The sequence below is a fragment of the Oryx dammah genome, unplaced genomic scaffold, assembly GCF_014754425.2.
Source record: "Oryx dammah isolate SB20612 unplaced genomic scaffold, SCBI_Odam_1.1 HiC_scaffold_1, whole genome shotgun sequence".
Taxonomy (NCBI): Eukaryota; Metazoa; Chordata; class Mammalia; order Artiodactyla; family Bovidae; genus Oryx; species Oryx dammah.
Window position 1 is genome coordinate 11,260,969 of NW_024070185.1, and position 14,677 is coordinate 11,275,645.

At 40.6% G+C, this 14,677-nt stretch overlaps 1 protein-coding gene across 1 annotated transcript; it reads right to left on the bottom strand.

Annotated features, from left to right (window-relative positions):
- Positions 1-10,207: 10,207 nt before the first annotated feature.
- LOC120861473 (endogenous retrovirus group K member 7 Gag polyprotein-like) lies at positions 10,208-12,256 on the bottom strand. Its single transcript, XM_040237151.1, is given in 2 exon segments — positions 10,208-10,515; positions 10,518-12,256. Coding segments are annotated over 2 exon segments (1,833 nt in total). The 5' UTR covers positions 12,229-12,256; the 3' UTR covers positions 10,208-10,393.
- Positions 12,257-14,677: the final 2,421 nt, after the last annotated feature.

The window sequence follows — 14,677 nt, forward strand, 5'->3', positions numbered from 1 at the left end:
TAGTTGTCAATGTATATTGCAAATTCTAGGGCTCAAGTGGTAAAGAATCTGCCTGACAATGCAAGAGCCACAGGAGAAGTGGTTTGATCCCTGGGTCAGGAAGATGCCCTGGAGGAGGAAATGGCAATCCACTCCAGTGCTCTTGCCTGGAAAATCCCATAGACAGAGAAGCCTGGTGGGCTACAGTCCCTAGGGTCACAAAGAGTCGGACATGAGTTGAATACTGAGCATGAGCGCAGGTATTCCATTGTATATGTGTGTATGTCTATATACTTATACATGCATGTAAGTATACATACCACATCTTCTTTATCCATTCATCTGTTGATGGACACTTAGGTTATTTCCATCTTGGCAAATGTTGTTACAGTCTTGGCAATTGTAAATAATGCTGCTGTGAACACTGGGGTCCATATGTTGTTTGGAATTACTGGTTTTGTGTTTTCCCAGATATATACCCAGGAGTGGAATTGCTGGGTTGTGTGGCAGTTCTATTTTTAGTTTCCTGAGAACGCTCCATACTGCTTCCACAGTGGCTGCACCAAATTACATTCTCACCAGCAGTGTGCAAGGAAGGGTTCACTTTTCTGAACATTGTCACTGGCATTTATTTTTGTTCTTTTTGATGATAGCCATTCTGACAAGTGTGAAGTGATATCTCATTTTTGTTTTGATTTGCATTTCCTTGATGACTAGCTATATTGGGTGTCTTTTCATGTGTCTGTTGGACATCTGCACGTCCTCGTTGGAAGAATGTCTATTCAGGTCTTCTGCTCATTTTTTAACTGTTGTTTTTTTTTGTTTGTTTGTGGTTTTTGTTTTTTTTTTCTTTTGATGTTGAGTTGTATGAACTGTTTATATATTTTGGATATTAATCCCTTATCAGTTTTAATATTTGCAAATATTTTCTCCCATTCAATACGTTGTTTTTTATTTTGTTGATGGTTTCTTTGCTGTCCAAAAGCTTTTAAGTTTAATTAGGTCCCATTTATTTATTTTTGCTTTTGTTTCCTTTGCTTTAGGAGACAGATCCAAAAAAATATTGCTATGATTTAGGTCAAACACTGTTCTGCCCATGTTTTCCTCTAGGAGTGTTGTGGTTTCCATCCTTACATTTAGCTCTTTAATCCATTTTGAGTTTATTTATTTGCACTAGGAAATGTTCTAATTTCATTCTTTTACATGTAGCTGTTCGGTGTTTCCCATACCACTTATCAAAGAGACTGTCTTTTCTCCATTGTATATTCCTGCTGTCTTTGTCATGCATTAGTTGCCTGTTTAAGTGCAATGTGGGAGACCTGGGTTCTATTTCTGGACTCTCTATTCAGTTGCATTGATCTGTGTGTAGCTGTTTTTTGTGCCGTTACCATACTGTTTTGATGACTGTTGCTTTGTAGTATAGTCTGAAGAGGGAGAATGATTCCACCAGCTCTGTTCTTCTTTTTTAAGATTGTGTTGACTATTTGGGATCTTTTGTGTTTCTGTACCAATTTTAAAATTATTTGTCCTAGTTACGTGAAAAATAGGTTTTGTTTTTTTTTTTTTAATAGGGATCACATTATATCTATAGATTGCCTTGAGTAGTATGGTCATTTTAACAATATTAATTCTTGCAATCCAAGAATACAGTATATATTTTCCATCTCTTCATGCCATCTGAAATTCAATTGATTTCAGCAGAGCCTTATAGATTTCCTAGTATAGGTCTTTTACCTTTTTAGGTAAGTTTATTCCTAGGTATTTTATCCTTCTTGATATGATAGTAAATGGGATTGTTTCCTTAATCTCTCTTTCTGATAGCTTAAGTGTATAGAAATGCAACAGTTTTCTGTGTATTAATTTTATATCCTGAAAGTTTACCAAATTTATTGATGAACTCTAGTAGTTTTCTGGTGACATCTTTAGTATTTTCCATGTATGGTATCATTTCATCTGCAAACAGTTTCACTTCTTTCTTTCCAATTTGAATTCCTTTTATTTCTTTGTCTTGTCTGATTGCAGTGGTTAGGACTTCCAATACTATGTTGAATAAAAGTGGTGAGGCATCCTTGTCTTGTTCCTGATCTTAGAGGGAATGCTTTCAGCTTTTCACCATTGAGTATGATGTTAGCTGCGGGCTTGTCATGAAAAGAAACCTACTTTAAATATAAATATAGATTAATAGTATATCTCTCACACAGAATTTTCCTCTGCATTCCAGACTCATATGTCCAACCACCTACCTGACATTGCCTTTTTTAATATTTAAGAACCCTTTTAATCATCATAAAAACCATGACATAAACACTATTATTATTCTCATTTTGAAAACCAGAAAACTGAGGCTCAGAAAAGTGCATTCTGTAAATTTGCATAACTGATTAATGTTTGATGGAATTGAAACCCAGAACTCTCTGTCCTCAAATTTCATGCTTTTGTTCAATGTATCATATTATTGCCTCTTAAAATTTACATCAGAGGAATGGAGGTAGCATGCTTGAAATAATAATAATAATAATAATAACGATAGCTATTACTGTTAAGAAATGGAACCAGGGTATTTGAATAGGAATAAATCAACATTCTAGAGGCTTCCCTGGGAGCTCAGCAGGTAAAGAACCTGCCTGCAATGCAGGAGACCTTGTTCAATTCCTGGGTCAGGAAGTTCCCCTGGAGAAGGAATAGGCTACCCAGTCCAGTATTCTTGGGCTTCCCTCGTGGCTCAGACAGTAAAGAATCCACCTGCAATGTGGGAGACCTGGGTTCAGTCCCTGGGTTGGAAAGATCCCCTGCAGGAGGGCATGGCGACCCACTCCAGTATTCTTGCCTGGAGAATCCCATGGGCAGAGGAGCCTGGTGGGCTATAGTTCATAGGGTCACAAAGAGTCAGACACAACTGAGAGACTCCACACAGCACAGCAACACTCTAGACAATTCAAAACTTATAGACTCTTAGGGTTGGATGGGATTTTGAAGGTCATTTGATCCATCCATCTTTCTTTCTTACTTGATTCTGGGACATTTTTGAGGTCATAGTATTTTTTTTAAGAAATGTTTTTCATTTAAAGGGACTAATATTGCTTTTTCTGAGCAATGAGGCGAGAAAGTAAACCACCTTGATATTATTTCAACTTCTGATTCCAGTTCTGTCTGATGACCTGCATCCATGAGTTTTTTTTTTTTTTACCTTGTATTTTGTCCTTTATGAACCCTCTGTTGGTTTCTCCCCCCCCCCCTTTTTTTTTTTAAAATTCATTTGGATTGAGGTTCTCTCACTTAGTTGATACTGCATTTTGGGTGTCTCAAACAATTTCATAGTAAACAGGTTGAATACTAAAATTCATCATTTTCTCTGCCAAGCAGGCCCTCTCCTGGTGCTCCCTTTCCCAGTGATTTGTGCCACCATTAGTCTGGTTATGCCATTCAGAAACTTAGGAGTCATCCTGGCTTCACCCCTCTTTCACTTCCCACACCTTGCTACCATCACAGCCAGTCCTATATACTACCTTCTACAGAGCTCTCGACTATCCTTGTCTCTCCACTTCTACTGGCACCGCCTGAGTCAGCCTCTAGACTGCATTGTTGGAGTAGCCAAGTAACTGGTGGCTCTGCTTTCGTTTTTGTTCCTTCCATTTTGTTCTCCAGAGTGCAGAGTAATCTTTTAGACACAGGAATTCAGGGATCTCCTTCCTTGCTTAACATCCCACAGTGGCTTCTCATTGCTCTTGGAAAGGTCAAATCCTCTGAACACTGCCCCAAAGTGCTACATGGTCCCTCACTCAGCCTTTCAGTGCTTGATACGCATCACCCTCCCTCCTATGGTGGGACCTCAGTACCTGCCGTTTCCTCAGTGCACGCTCCAGACACTGGCAAATGAGAAACGTTCCCCGCCATGTCCATAAACAAAGTATATTTCAGGTGCCAGCCACTACCGCTGTCCCCAGTGGTGCACCCTGTGGAGGCTGAGGATGGGAAAGGAAAGGATACTGGTCCTAGACAGCTAAGGTGCCCATCAAAGGAACTATTTCAATGAATCCAGCATGTTCCCATACATAGAGAAGCACTAAATTCATTACCTTTAGATGTCTGGTTTTCTTCAATTAACAGTAATCTTTTGATGGGCCTCCCTGGTGGCTCAGTGGTAAAGAATCTGCCTGCCACTGCAGAAGACACAGGCGATGTGGGTTCAATCCCTGGATCAGAGAAGGAAATGGCAACCTACTCCAGTATTCTTGCCTGGGAAATCCCATGGACAGAGGAGCCTGGCAGGCTGCAGTACACGAGGACACAAAAGTGTTGGACACAACCTATTGACTAAACAACCATCTTTTGATGTTCCAACTATTAATTCCTCGTCTTTGTTGAAAAACGCTTATATATTCTGACTCCTCCCTTACCTCTTCAGAGAGGCTCCTAAGAGGCTGCCTTCTGGGCTTGAAGTCCTCAGAGAGTCCATGAAATAAAACATAATTTTCAACTTTTAGGTTGTATTTTTTTTTTTGTTAACACACTCTTGCCTATCCTTTTCACTCAATTAACTAAGACTCTGTGTGTTGATTTTATATCCTGCAACTTTACTATGTTCATTGATTAGCTCTAGTAATTTTCTGGTGGAGTCTTTAGGGTTTTCTATGTAGAGGATCATGTCATCTGCAAACAGTGAGAGTTTTACTTCTTCTTTTCCAATTTGGATTCCTTTTATTTCTTTTTCTGCTCTGATTGCGATGGCCAAAACTTCCAAAACTATGTTGAATAGTAGTGGTGAAAGTGGGCACCCTTGTCTTGTTCCTGATTTTAGGGGAAATGTGCCGCGGCCAGCACTGCAAGGTTTTTCCCCACCCGGGAGTCACGAGAAACGGAGCTCGATCGCTGAGAAAAAAGAGACTGAGACAGAAAGATGGGGTTGAGAGGATCAGACCAAAACGGCTGATGACTTCGTTTATTGAGGAGAGTTTTTATAAGAAAATATACATGACTCCTGGCACATATCAGAGGGCTAATATTTACAAGACAATCTCCAAACCCAACATTGTTTAAGGAGTACTTGTCCTTGAAGTGCAGCTGCTGCTAGACCTTCGGGAGCTATGAGGTTACGATAACATTCTTAGGAGAGGCGGGACAGGGCGCTTAAGGAACAGGCCTTAGGGCTTAGCAAACACGCCAAGCAGCTCCCAAGACTTAACCCATTACGGGCAGTCTCCCGCAGCTCCCCCTTCTTTATTTATTTATTTATTTATTTTTTTTTAAGGAGGGGCGGGACAGAGAGCTAAGGAACAAAGCCTTAGGCGAGGCAATCAGCCAGGCAGCTCCCAGGACTTAACCCTATCATGGGCAGTCCCCCGCATCTCCCCCTTCTATATATTTTTTTAAAAGCTCCATTAGATGTTTGTGATGTAACATATTTCTATGTATCATCACTCGCATGGATAAGAATTCTTTTACAATGATACGGGCTACGCAGGGAGCTAAACACATCAAGACAAGCACCGCAGTTATAATCACGCCAATTGCAATCATGCTTTGTTGTAAAGAATGGAGGCTGGGAAAGTTTGAAAACAAGTTGCTTATAAAGTCTTCAGCCTCCTTTGCTGTATCTAAAGAGGCTTTCGGTGCATTTTCAATTTCCAAAATCTCATGATGTAATTGTAACAAATCAAGGGAGACATTGGAATTGAACCAAATACCTTGGAGATGTTTCTTAATTTTATCCCAAGGAAAATCAGAGTTGTTATAAAGCTTTTTGGTAACGCAAATCCACTTATAATTAGCATGACATTGAATTTTCATTCTAAAATTAAGGCTTTGAATTTCTTCTCCCAAAATTCTTACAGTATCATATAAAGCAGCAAGTCTATCTTTTATTTTTTTATCTATTTCCTCTTGAGTTCCCATCACCTTAGTAACATTAAAAGCTAGAGAATCTACAATAGTAGCGTCTTGTACTGATTGAGCTAATGCAATCGAAGCAGTTACAGCTGTAGCAATAAGGGTAATGAGAGAAACCACCCCAAGGATTATAAGATCAATCCCCCTTTTTGGACGGCTGAGTGCCGAATTAATGCGTTGTAGCAATTCTAAAGCAGATTCCTCGTACCAAGTTTCAGCAATTTTTACAGGTGTCATAATAAAGGCAGGTTGTTTTACTACTAAGACCTGTTTTCCCATGGAGACTCCTCTTATACAATTTGTCAACCAACAGTCTGAACAATTTATGTGATAGACATTATGAGTTTGATTAATATATATAGATCCTGTTAATAGCATAAAAGGAAAAGGTACACAAGCCTGGGGGTACCGATGTCCAGTGGTACCTATATTTCCATATTTAGACCCGCTAATATTAGGCTGAATATACAATCCATAACCATAGTCAAAGGCAGCCAGTAATTTCCACAGTTCTGTTTGATAGATCTTATGTGATCCTATTGTCAGGATGGGAGGATGTTGTCCCCTATATTCTGGGAATTCAGGGGTTCCCCCTGGTGCCCAGTCCCACAAGAACGTTGTGCCAGCATTATTGATGTCGTAGACAGTTGCGCTTCTTCCTCGGCAGAGTGTCCAAGGAACATCAATGCCTATGCTTATGCTGATGTTACGGTCACAGAACGGTATATGTAAAGGTCCAGTTCCTGCATGCTGTGTTATACGGCCTGCTTCATGTGTGATACCTGGAATCGTCACCTGCGGGTAAGAAGTGAAAGCAGATACAGTTATGCAGAAAGGTTGATTTAGCTTGTAGGAAAAACACATGGGATATTGTGCGGTGAGTCCAAAAAAGGAGATGTTAGCTTGTTGGGATTGAATATGAGTGTTGGATGTTCCACCCAGGAGGAACGTATCATTAACATACACAGGAAGCACTTCTTCATTCCATCCCAGAGGTTGAATTAATGGTGGATCTGGGACATAAGCCCAGTATGTTAAGGCAGTCCCTTGTTGTATTTGTTGTAATATCATGAGCAGCATGATTAACATGTTTGTAGGGGTCACCGGCGGCAGGGTATGGGCTTCATTTCAAGCTCGCTGCATCAATGCATGTATCTGCTGTGAAGTAGGCAAATTTTCCACGTCATCATTGAGGGACATCCGTCGCATTTGGTACACAAGGGACCTCCTCCGTCGCGCGTACCAACCTTTCCGGGATCCAGCGCGGCGCTTCGGCATCCTGTGGGAAAACACAGACATGACCCCGCCCCCAAATCAGTACCGGATCTGGTCCAGACCATCGTCCAGTGAGGGGATCCTTCCATTTTACGAGAGGTTTCTTCTTCAGGTGATGGTCTCCCCATAGTCGTTGCGCGGCAGAAAGCCCCTGTGAATCTAAAGGTAAAAAATTTAAAACAAATAAAGCATGGTGTAAAGCATTTTGTGGTGAAGGAGCATATATAGCTCATTCCCCCTTTTTTGTTTTAAAAGTTGATGTTTCAGCCGTTGATGAGCTCGCTCTACAATGCCTTGTCCTTGCGGGTTGTAGGGTATTCCAGTTTTATGCTGAATATGAAAGGAAGCACAGAAGCGTTGGAAAGATCGACTGACATAGCCAGGGCCATTGTCAGTCTTAATAACTTGAGGAATTCCTAAGATAGAAAAACAAGAAAGCATATGTTGTATACAATGCCGAGTAGCTTCTCCAGTGTGAAGGGAGGCCATAAGAAAGTGAGAGAAAGTGTCAATAGAGACATGAACATATTTAAGACGACCGAAATGAGGGACATGGGTGACATCCGTTTGCCAAATATGATTAGGGCGAAGGCCACGTGGATTAATGCCATATTGGGGTAGGACAAAAAATTGAGGACATGTAGGGCAGTTTTTAACAATCTGTTGAGCTGCTTCACGGGATATTTTGAATTGTAAACGCAAAGAATGACTGTTTTGATGGTGCAAAGCATGAGAGGCTTGAGCAGCACTAACAGCAGATTGATAGAAGAGTTGCTTAGTTAAAGAATCAGCAACATGATTACCATGAAATATCGGCCCTGGCAATGAAGAATGAGCTCGGACATGCCCAAAATAACAAGGATGTTGCCGAGCTTGTATAGTAGCCTGGATAGATGAAAATAAAGTAAACACTTCTTCTGATGAAGTACCTATAATAGGAACAGTTTCTAACACATTTAAAGCCCGAACGATGTATTGACTATCAGTGAATAAATTAAAGGGAGTTGAAACCGTCAGTAGAGCTTGATGCACTGCAAATAATTCGACAACCTGGGCAGAAGAAAAAGCAGTTTGAGTATAATAAGATTGGTCATTAATAATTAAAGCTGCAATGCCATTGGAAGAACCATCTGTGAACAAAAGAGTGGCATTATTGATAGGTTGATTTTTAACTATTTTTGGAAAAATAAAAGGATGATGCATAGCAAAATGTAATAATTTATCTGCAGGATAATGATGTATAACTTGTCCAGGGAAATTGGCAAAAGCAAGGGCCCATTTATCAGAGAACTGAAGTAACCAATTTTGTTGCTCTGTTGTATAAGGTATACAAATCAATGGAGGTTCTTTTCCAAAATATTGAATAGATTCAACCCGGCCTTTAGCCACTACTTTAGCAACAAGCTCATAATAAGGTAGCAAATTTTTATCAGGAGTGGATGCTAAATAAATCCAGCGCATTGGCTTAGTCTGGTATAGGACCCCTGTAGGAGAGTGAGGAGTTGCAAGAATATATAATCCCCATGGTTTTGTATAATCACAATAAGTAATTTGTTGTTCTCTAATAGCAGACTCTATCATCTCTAAGGCTGTTTTGGCAGCAGGACTCAAATCTCTACGAGAAGTAGGGTCAGTATTTCCTTTTAAAATATCAAATAAAGGTTGTAAGACATAGGTAGGTATTTTTAAATAGGGTCGAATCCAATTTATATCTCCTAGTAATTTTTGAAAATCATTTAAAGTGTGCAGTTTATCAATTTTTAATTTAATCAGCTGAGTGCAATAAGTTTTGGGATATAATGTAAAGCCTAAATAAGTATAAGGAAAATAAGTTTGTATTTTGTCTTCTGCTATAATTAAACCATTAATAGTTAAATGTTTTTGCAAGGAGGCAAATGCCTCACCCAATAGTTGTTTATCCACATGTGCCAACAAGATATCATCCATATAATGTACCAGATATAAATTCGGGAACGCTTTTCTTATAGGGGCAAGGGCAGTAGCAACAAATTTTTGACACAATGTCGGGCTATTTGCCATTCCTTGGGGAAGGACCTTCCATTGGTACCGCTGCATGGGCTCCTGGAAATTAGTGGATGGCACACTAAAAGCAAATCGCTTGCAATCCTGAATTGCTAAAGGAATAGTGTAAAAACAATCTTTTAAATCAATAATAATCATATAAGAATTAGCAGGTATAGCAGAAGGAGAAGGCAATCCAGGTTGCAATGCCCCCATAAGCATCATGGTTTCATTAACTTTATGCAGATCTTGTAACAATCGCCATTTTCCAGATTTTTTCTTAATAATAAAAATAGGGGAATTCCAGGCAGAAGTAGAAGGCTCTATATGTCCAAGCCGCAACTGTTCCTGCACCAGTTGCTGGGCAGCTAAAAGTTTTTCTTGAGAGAGGGGCCACTGATCGACCCAGACCGGATCCTCAGATTTCCAGACAATAGGATCGGCATGAGTCGCAGGAAAACCAGAGGCCCCTAAGGAAAACACCCAAGACCCCTTCGATCCATTTTTGGATATAAATCAAGGGGTTGACTGTCACCCTGATTTTGTTTCCCAAGTCCCTGATGCAGCAGAAGACCTTGATCTAATAACTGGGAAGTTACTGCTGAGAACGGACTATATAAATATACTCCCATTTTGCTCAGAATATCTCTTCCCCATAAATTAACAGGGAGATGGGGCAAAACATAAGGCCGGAATTCTCCGGAATGTCCGTCTTCATCTTCCCAACTTAACAAGGCTGAGCTTTGCTCAGGGTTAGTAGTCTGTCCTATTCCTTGAAGAGTTGAAATAGCAATATGTTTGGGCCATGAAGAAGGCCAATGGTATCCAGAAATAACACTAATATCAGCTCCTGTATCAAGAACACCCCGAAATTTTTTCCCATTAATTTTTAGACATAGTTCAGGTCGTTGTTCCGTGACATTTTGAATCCAGTAAGCATCAGAGGAGCCAAAACCTTTGTCAGTCCTATCTTTGTTAATTGCTTTTCCCCTTTGTATAATGGGTATGAGCAACAACTGTGCTATACGTTGTCCAGCAGTTACAGCTATAATTTTATTAGGAGCCGATGCCAAAATTTTTATCTCTCCTGTGTAATCAGAATCAATAACTCCAGGAAAAACAACTAATCCTTTTAAAGACACACTACTACGTCCAAGAACAAGACCCGCTGTACCTGAGGGCAAAGGTCCAAATATTCCAGTGCCTAAAGTCTGAACTCCCATTTCAGGAGTTAATACTGTGTAGGAGGTGGAACTGAGGTCCAGTCCGGCACTGCCTTTTGTGGCTCGGTGCAAATCGGCGATTGTTCGCTTGGGACTTGCACTGTTGCCCCATAACATTGTTTCGGGGCCTGGGGCTGCCCCTCACCCAGTTTCCCGAAATTGGAGGTAAAGGATTGCCTTGTATATCTGTTTTAGAACGACAATCTTTAGCCCAATGTTTACCCTTTTTACAACGAGGGCAAAGGTTGGGGGTATTAGTAGTTGCTTGATATTTTTGTGGGCATACGACAGCGCGATGTCCGGGTTGGCCACAAACAAAACAGCCTGAATTGTTAACCCTCTGAGTACCTCTTTTGTTTCTAGCTTGTTGTTGAAATAAAACCTCTTTTATGCTTTTTCCCTGCAGGGCGGCAGCCATAGCTATGCCTTGCATATATGAAGGACCGATATCTGCACAAATTCGAATAAAATCAGATAAATCTCTCTTCTTGCGATAAGGTCGCAAGGCAGCTTGACATGCTGAATTGGCATTTTCAAAAGCCAGCTGTTTGGCAAGAATAATACCAGCATATTCATCAGACATAATTTTACCAATGGCATCTAACAGTCTGGCCACAAAATCTTGGTAGGGCTCATCAGGCCCCTGTCTAATTTTAGACAAATCCTCAGTCCGGGTACTAGAACTAGGAAGTTTTTTCCATGCCTGTCGTGCTGCATTAGATATTTGTGCATAAGCACCTGGTAAAAAATTTAGTTGTGCATTAGTAGCTTGATAAGCGCCATCCCCTACCAACATTTCATAAGAAGTTTGAATGCCTTGTTGCCGATTTACGTCTGCAATACGGCCACACTGTTCAACATATTCTGATTTCCATAATAAGTAATCTCCACCTGAAAGACATGCTCTGGCTATTTGCTTCCAGTCATTAGGAGGCAAATTTTGAGTTCCCAAATTTTCAATCATTGCCATAGTAAAAGGGGCAGTGGGACCATATTGAGAACAAGCAACTTTCAATTCTTTTAACTGTTTAAAAGGCAAGGCCTTATAAAATCGTTGGTTGTTTTGTTCAAACACAGGAAAAGCTAAAGCAAAATCAGATACCGTCTCACCCAATCGCTGAGCCTGTCGCAGAGCTTTTTGTAAAGGAGAAATGGTGTCCTGAGATGATGAAGAAACCACTGGTCCAGGCGGGGGATCCAATCCGGCAACGACAGAAGGAACATAAGCGGGAGGGAGAGGAGGAACAGGAGCGGAAAGATTAAATTTATGGTCTGAACTGCACAACAATTTAGCAAGTTTTCTGACACATTCCATCAGGTCATCGTCAGAAGCCTTGTGTTTTTCCTCTTGAGCTAAAAACTCCCACTCCTCATGGTGGTATTTAGCGGCTTCCTCTTCTAATTCATCCGCGTCTTCAGAGGAAAGAACGTCATTTACATCAAGGGACTGGGGAGATTTAAGTGGTTGCGGCTTACCCTCCAGCCCCTTCGGAACAGCATATTCTGGCTCATTTTCTGTTTTATCTTCCTCTTTTAGCAATTTACCTAACCGTTTTAACTCTTCATTGTCAAAATCTAAGCAATCTCGTATTAAAGTCCAGAGGGACAAGGTCTCTATAGGCACTTTATCTGGACCATGCAAAGTATAGTGCGTTTTAATTTGTTCTCCTACCTTTTTCCATGTCTCTAGATTAACGGTCCCCTCCCTAGGAAACCAAGGACAAACTTCTTCAATAAAAGAAAGAAAATTAGTTAATTTTGGTTTAGAAACAGTAATACCTCTATGTTTTAACATAACAAATAACATATGTACAAACAATTGACGACTGTGCGTCTGCCCCATGATTTATACTCTCAACAATAATCCTTACTACTCCACTTCTTATTAATTAGCACCGACACCGTGCAATTACTCACTCGTTCATATAATGAGTAGTGACGAAGAGCTGTCGTTTTCGGGCCCCACGTTGGGCGCCACCTGCCGCGGCCAGCACTGCAAGGTTTTTCCCCACCCGGGAGTCACGAGAAACGGAGCTCGATCGCTGAGAAAAAAAAGAGACTGAGACAGAAAGATGGGGTTGAGAGGATCAGACCAAAACGGCTGATGACTTCGTTTATTGAGGAGAGTTTTTATAAGAAAATATACGTGACTCCTGGCACATATCAGAGGGCTAATATTTACAAGACAATCTCCAAACCCAACATTGTTTAAGGAGTACTTGTCCTTGAAGTGCAGCTGCTGCTAGACCTTCGGGAGCTATGAGGTTACGATAACATTCTTAGGAGAGGCGGGACAGGGCGCTTAAGGAACAGGCCTTAGGGCTTAGCAAACACGCCAAGCAGCTCCCAAGACTTAACCCATTACGGGCAGTCTCCCGCAGAAATGCTTTCAATTTTTCACCATTGAGGATAATGTTTGCTGTGGATTTGTCATATATAGCTTTTATTATGTTGAGGTATGTTCCTTCTATTCCCGCTTTCTGGAGAGTTTTTATCATAAATGGATGTTGAATTTTGTCAAAGGCTTTCTCTACATCTATTAAGATAATCATATGGCTTTTATTTTTCAATTTCTTAATGTGGTGTATTACATTGATTGATTTGTGGATATTGAAGAATCCTTGCATCCCTGGGATAAAGCCCACTTGGTCATGGTGTATGATCTTTTTAATGTGTTGTTGGATTCTGTTTGCTAGAATTTTGTTAAGGATTTTTGCATCTATGTTCACCAGTGATATTGGCTTGTAGTTTTCTTTTTTGTGGCATTTTTGTCAGGTTTTGGTATTAGGGTGATGGTGGCCTCATAGAGTGAGTTTGGAAGTTTACCTTCCTCTGCAATTTTCTGGAAGAGTTTGAGTAGGATAGGTGTTAGCTCTTCTCTAAATTTTTGGTAGAATTCAAGCAAAGTCTACAAGCAATAAATGCTGGAGAGGGTGTGGAGAAAAGGGAACCCTCTTACACTGTTGGTGGGAATGCAAACTAGTAAAGCCACTATGGAGAACAGTGTGGAGTTTCCTTAAAAAATTGCAAATAGAACTGCCTTATGACCCAGCAATCCCACTGCTGGGCATACACACCGAGGAAACCAGAATTGAAAGAGACACGTGTACCCCAATGTTCATCGCAGCACTGTTTATAATAGTCAGGACATGGAAGCAACCTAGATGTCCATCAGCAGATGAATGGATAAGAAAGCTGTGGTACATATACACAATGGAGTATTACTCAGCCATTAGAAAGAATACATTTGAATCAGTTCTAATGAGGTGGATGAAACTGGAGCTGATTATACAGAGTGAAGTAAGCCAGAAAGAAAAACACCAATACAGTATACTAACACATATATATGGAATTTAGAAAGATGGTAACAATAACCCTGTATGCAAGACAGCAAAAGAGACACAGATGTATAGAACAGACTTTTGAACTCTGTGGGAGAGGTAGAGGGTGGGATGATTTGGGAGAATGGCATTGAAACATGTATAATATCATATAAGAAATGAATCACCAGTCTAGGTTTGATGCAGGATACAGGATGCTTGGGGCTGGTGCACTGGGATGATCCAGAGGGATGGTATGGGGAGGGAGGAGGGAGCGGGGAGGATGGGGAACACATGTACACCCGTGGCGGGTTCATGTTGATGTATGGCAAAACCAATACAATATTGTAAAGTAATTAGCCTCTAATTAAAATAAATAAATTTAAATTAAAAAGAAAGAAAAACCTAAGACTCTGCCTCCTAATACAAAAACTCAAAAGGAGAAAAAGCCATTTTTCCCACCTCCAGGCAGGCACATGTTCTAAGCACATCAGTCTTAAGGGAAGGTTGCAAAAAGCAAAGGGCTGATTAGAGATTATTCTCAGCTGTGCAGAGGGAGAGTTCAGTGTCGTGATGACAGGGGTGACAGTCATTAGGGGGGCAGGAACCAGCTCCTGTAGCAGAGTCTTGACTCCCGTGGTTCCTGCCTTAGTCTGGTTCTTTAACATTTCTATCAGTTCTATTTCATTGTTTTTTTTGTTTGTTTTATTTTGCTTTGCTTTGTTTTGGCCACTGTGTGGCTGGCTTGGGCCACTGCTGGAGGCCTGGGCTTGCTTCCTGGACTGCCAGGGAATTTTCTCATTTCTGTCAATTCTATGAGCCATCTGATCCCCTTGTAGGTTATTTTTTTTCTACTTAACTAGAGTCAGTGTCATTTTTATAACCAAGAATCCTGATGAGTAGTAACAGTGTGATTCCTTTATTAATGACTGATGACTTATCTGCAGGAGAGGGTGTTCTCTGGTTATTTTG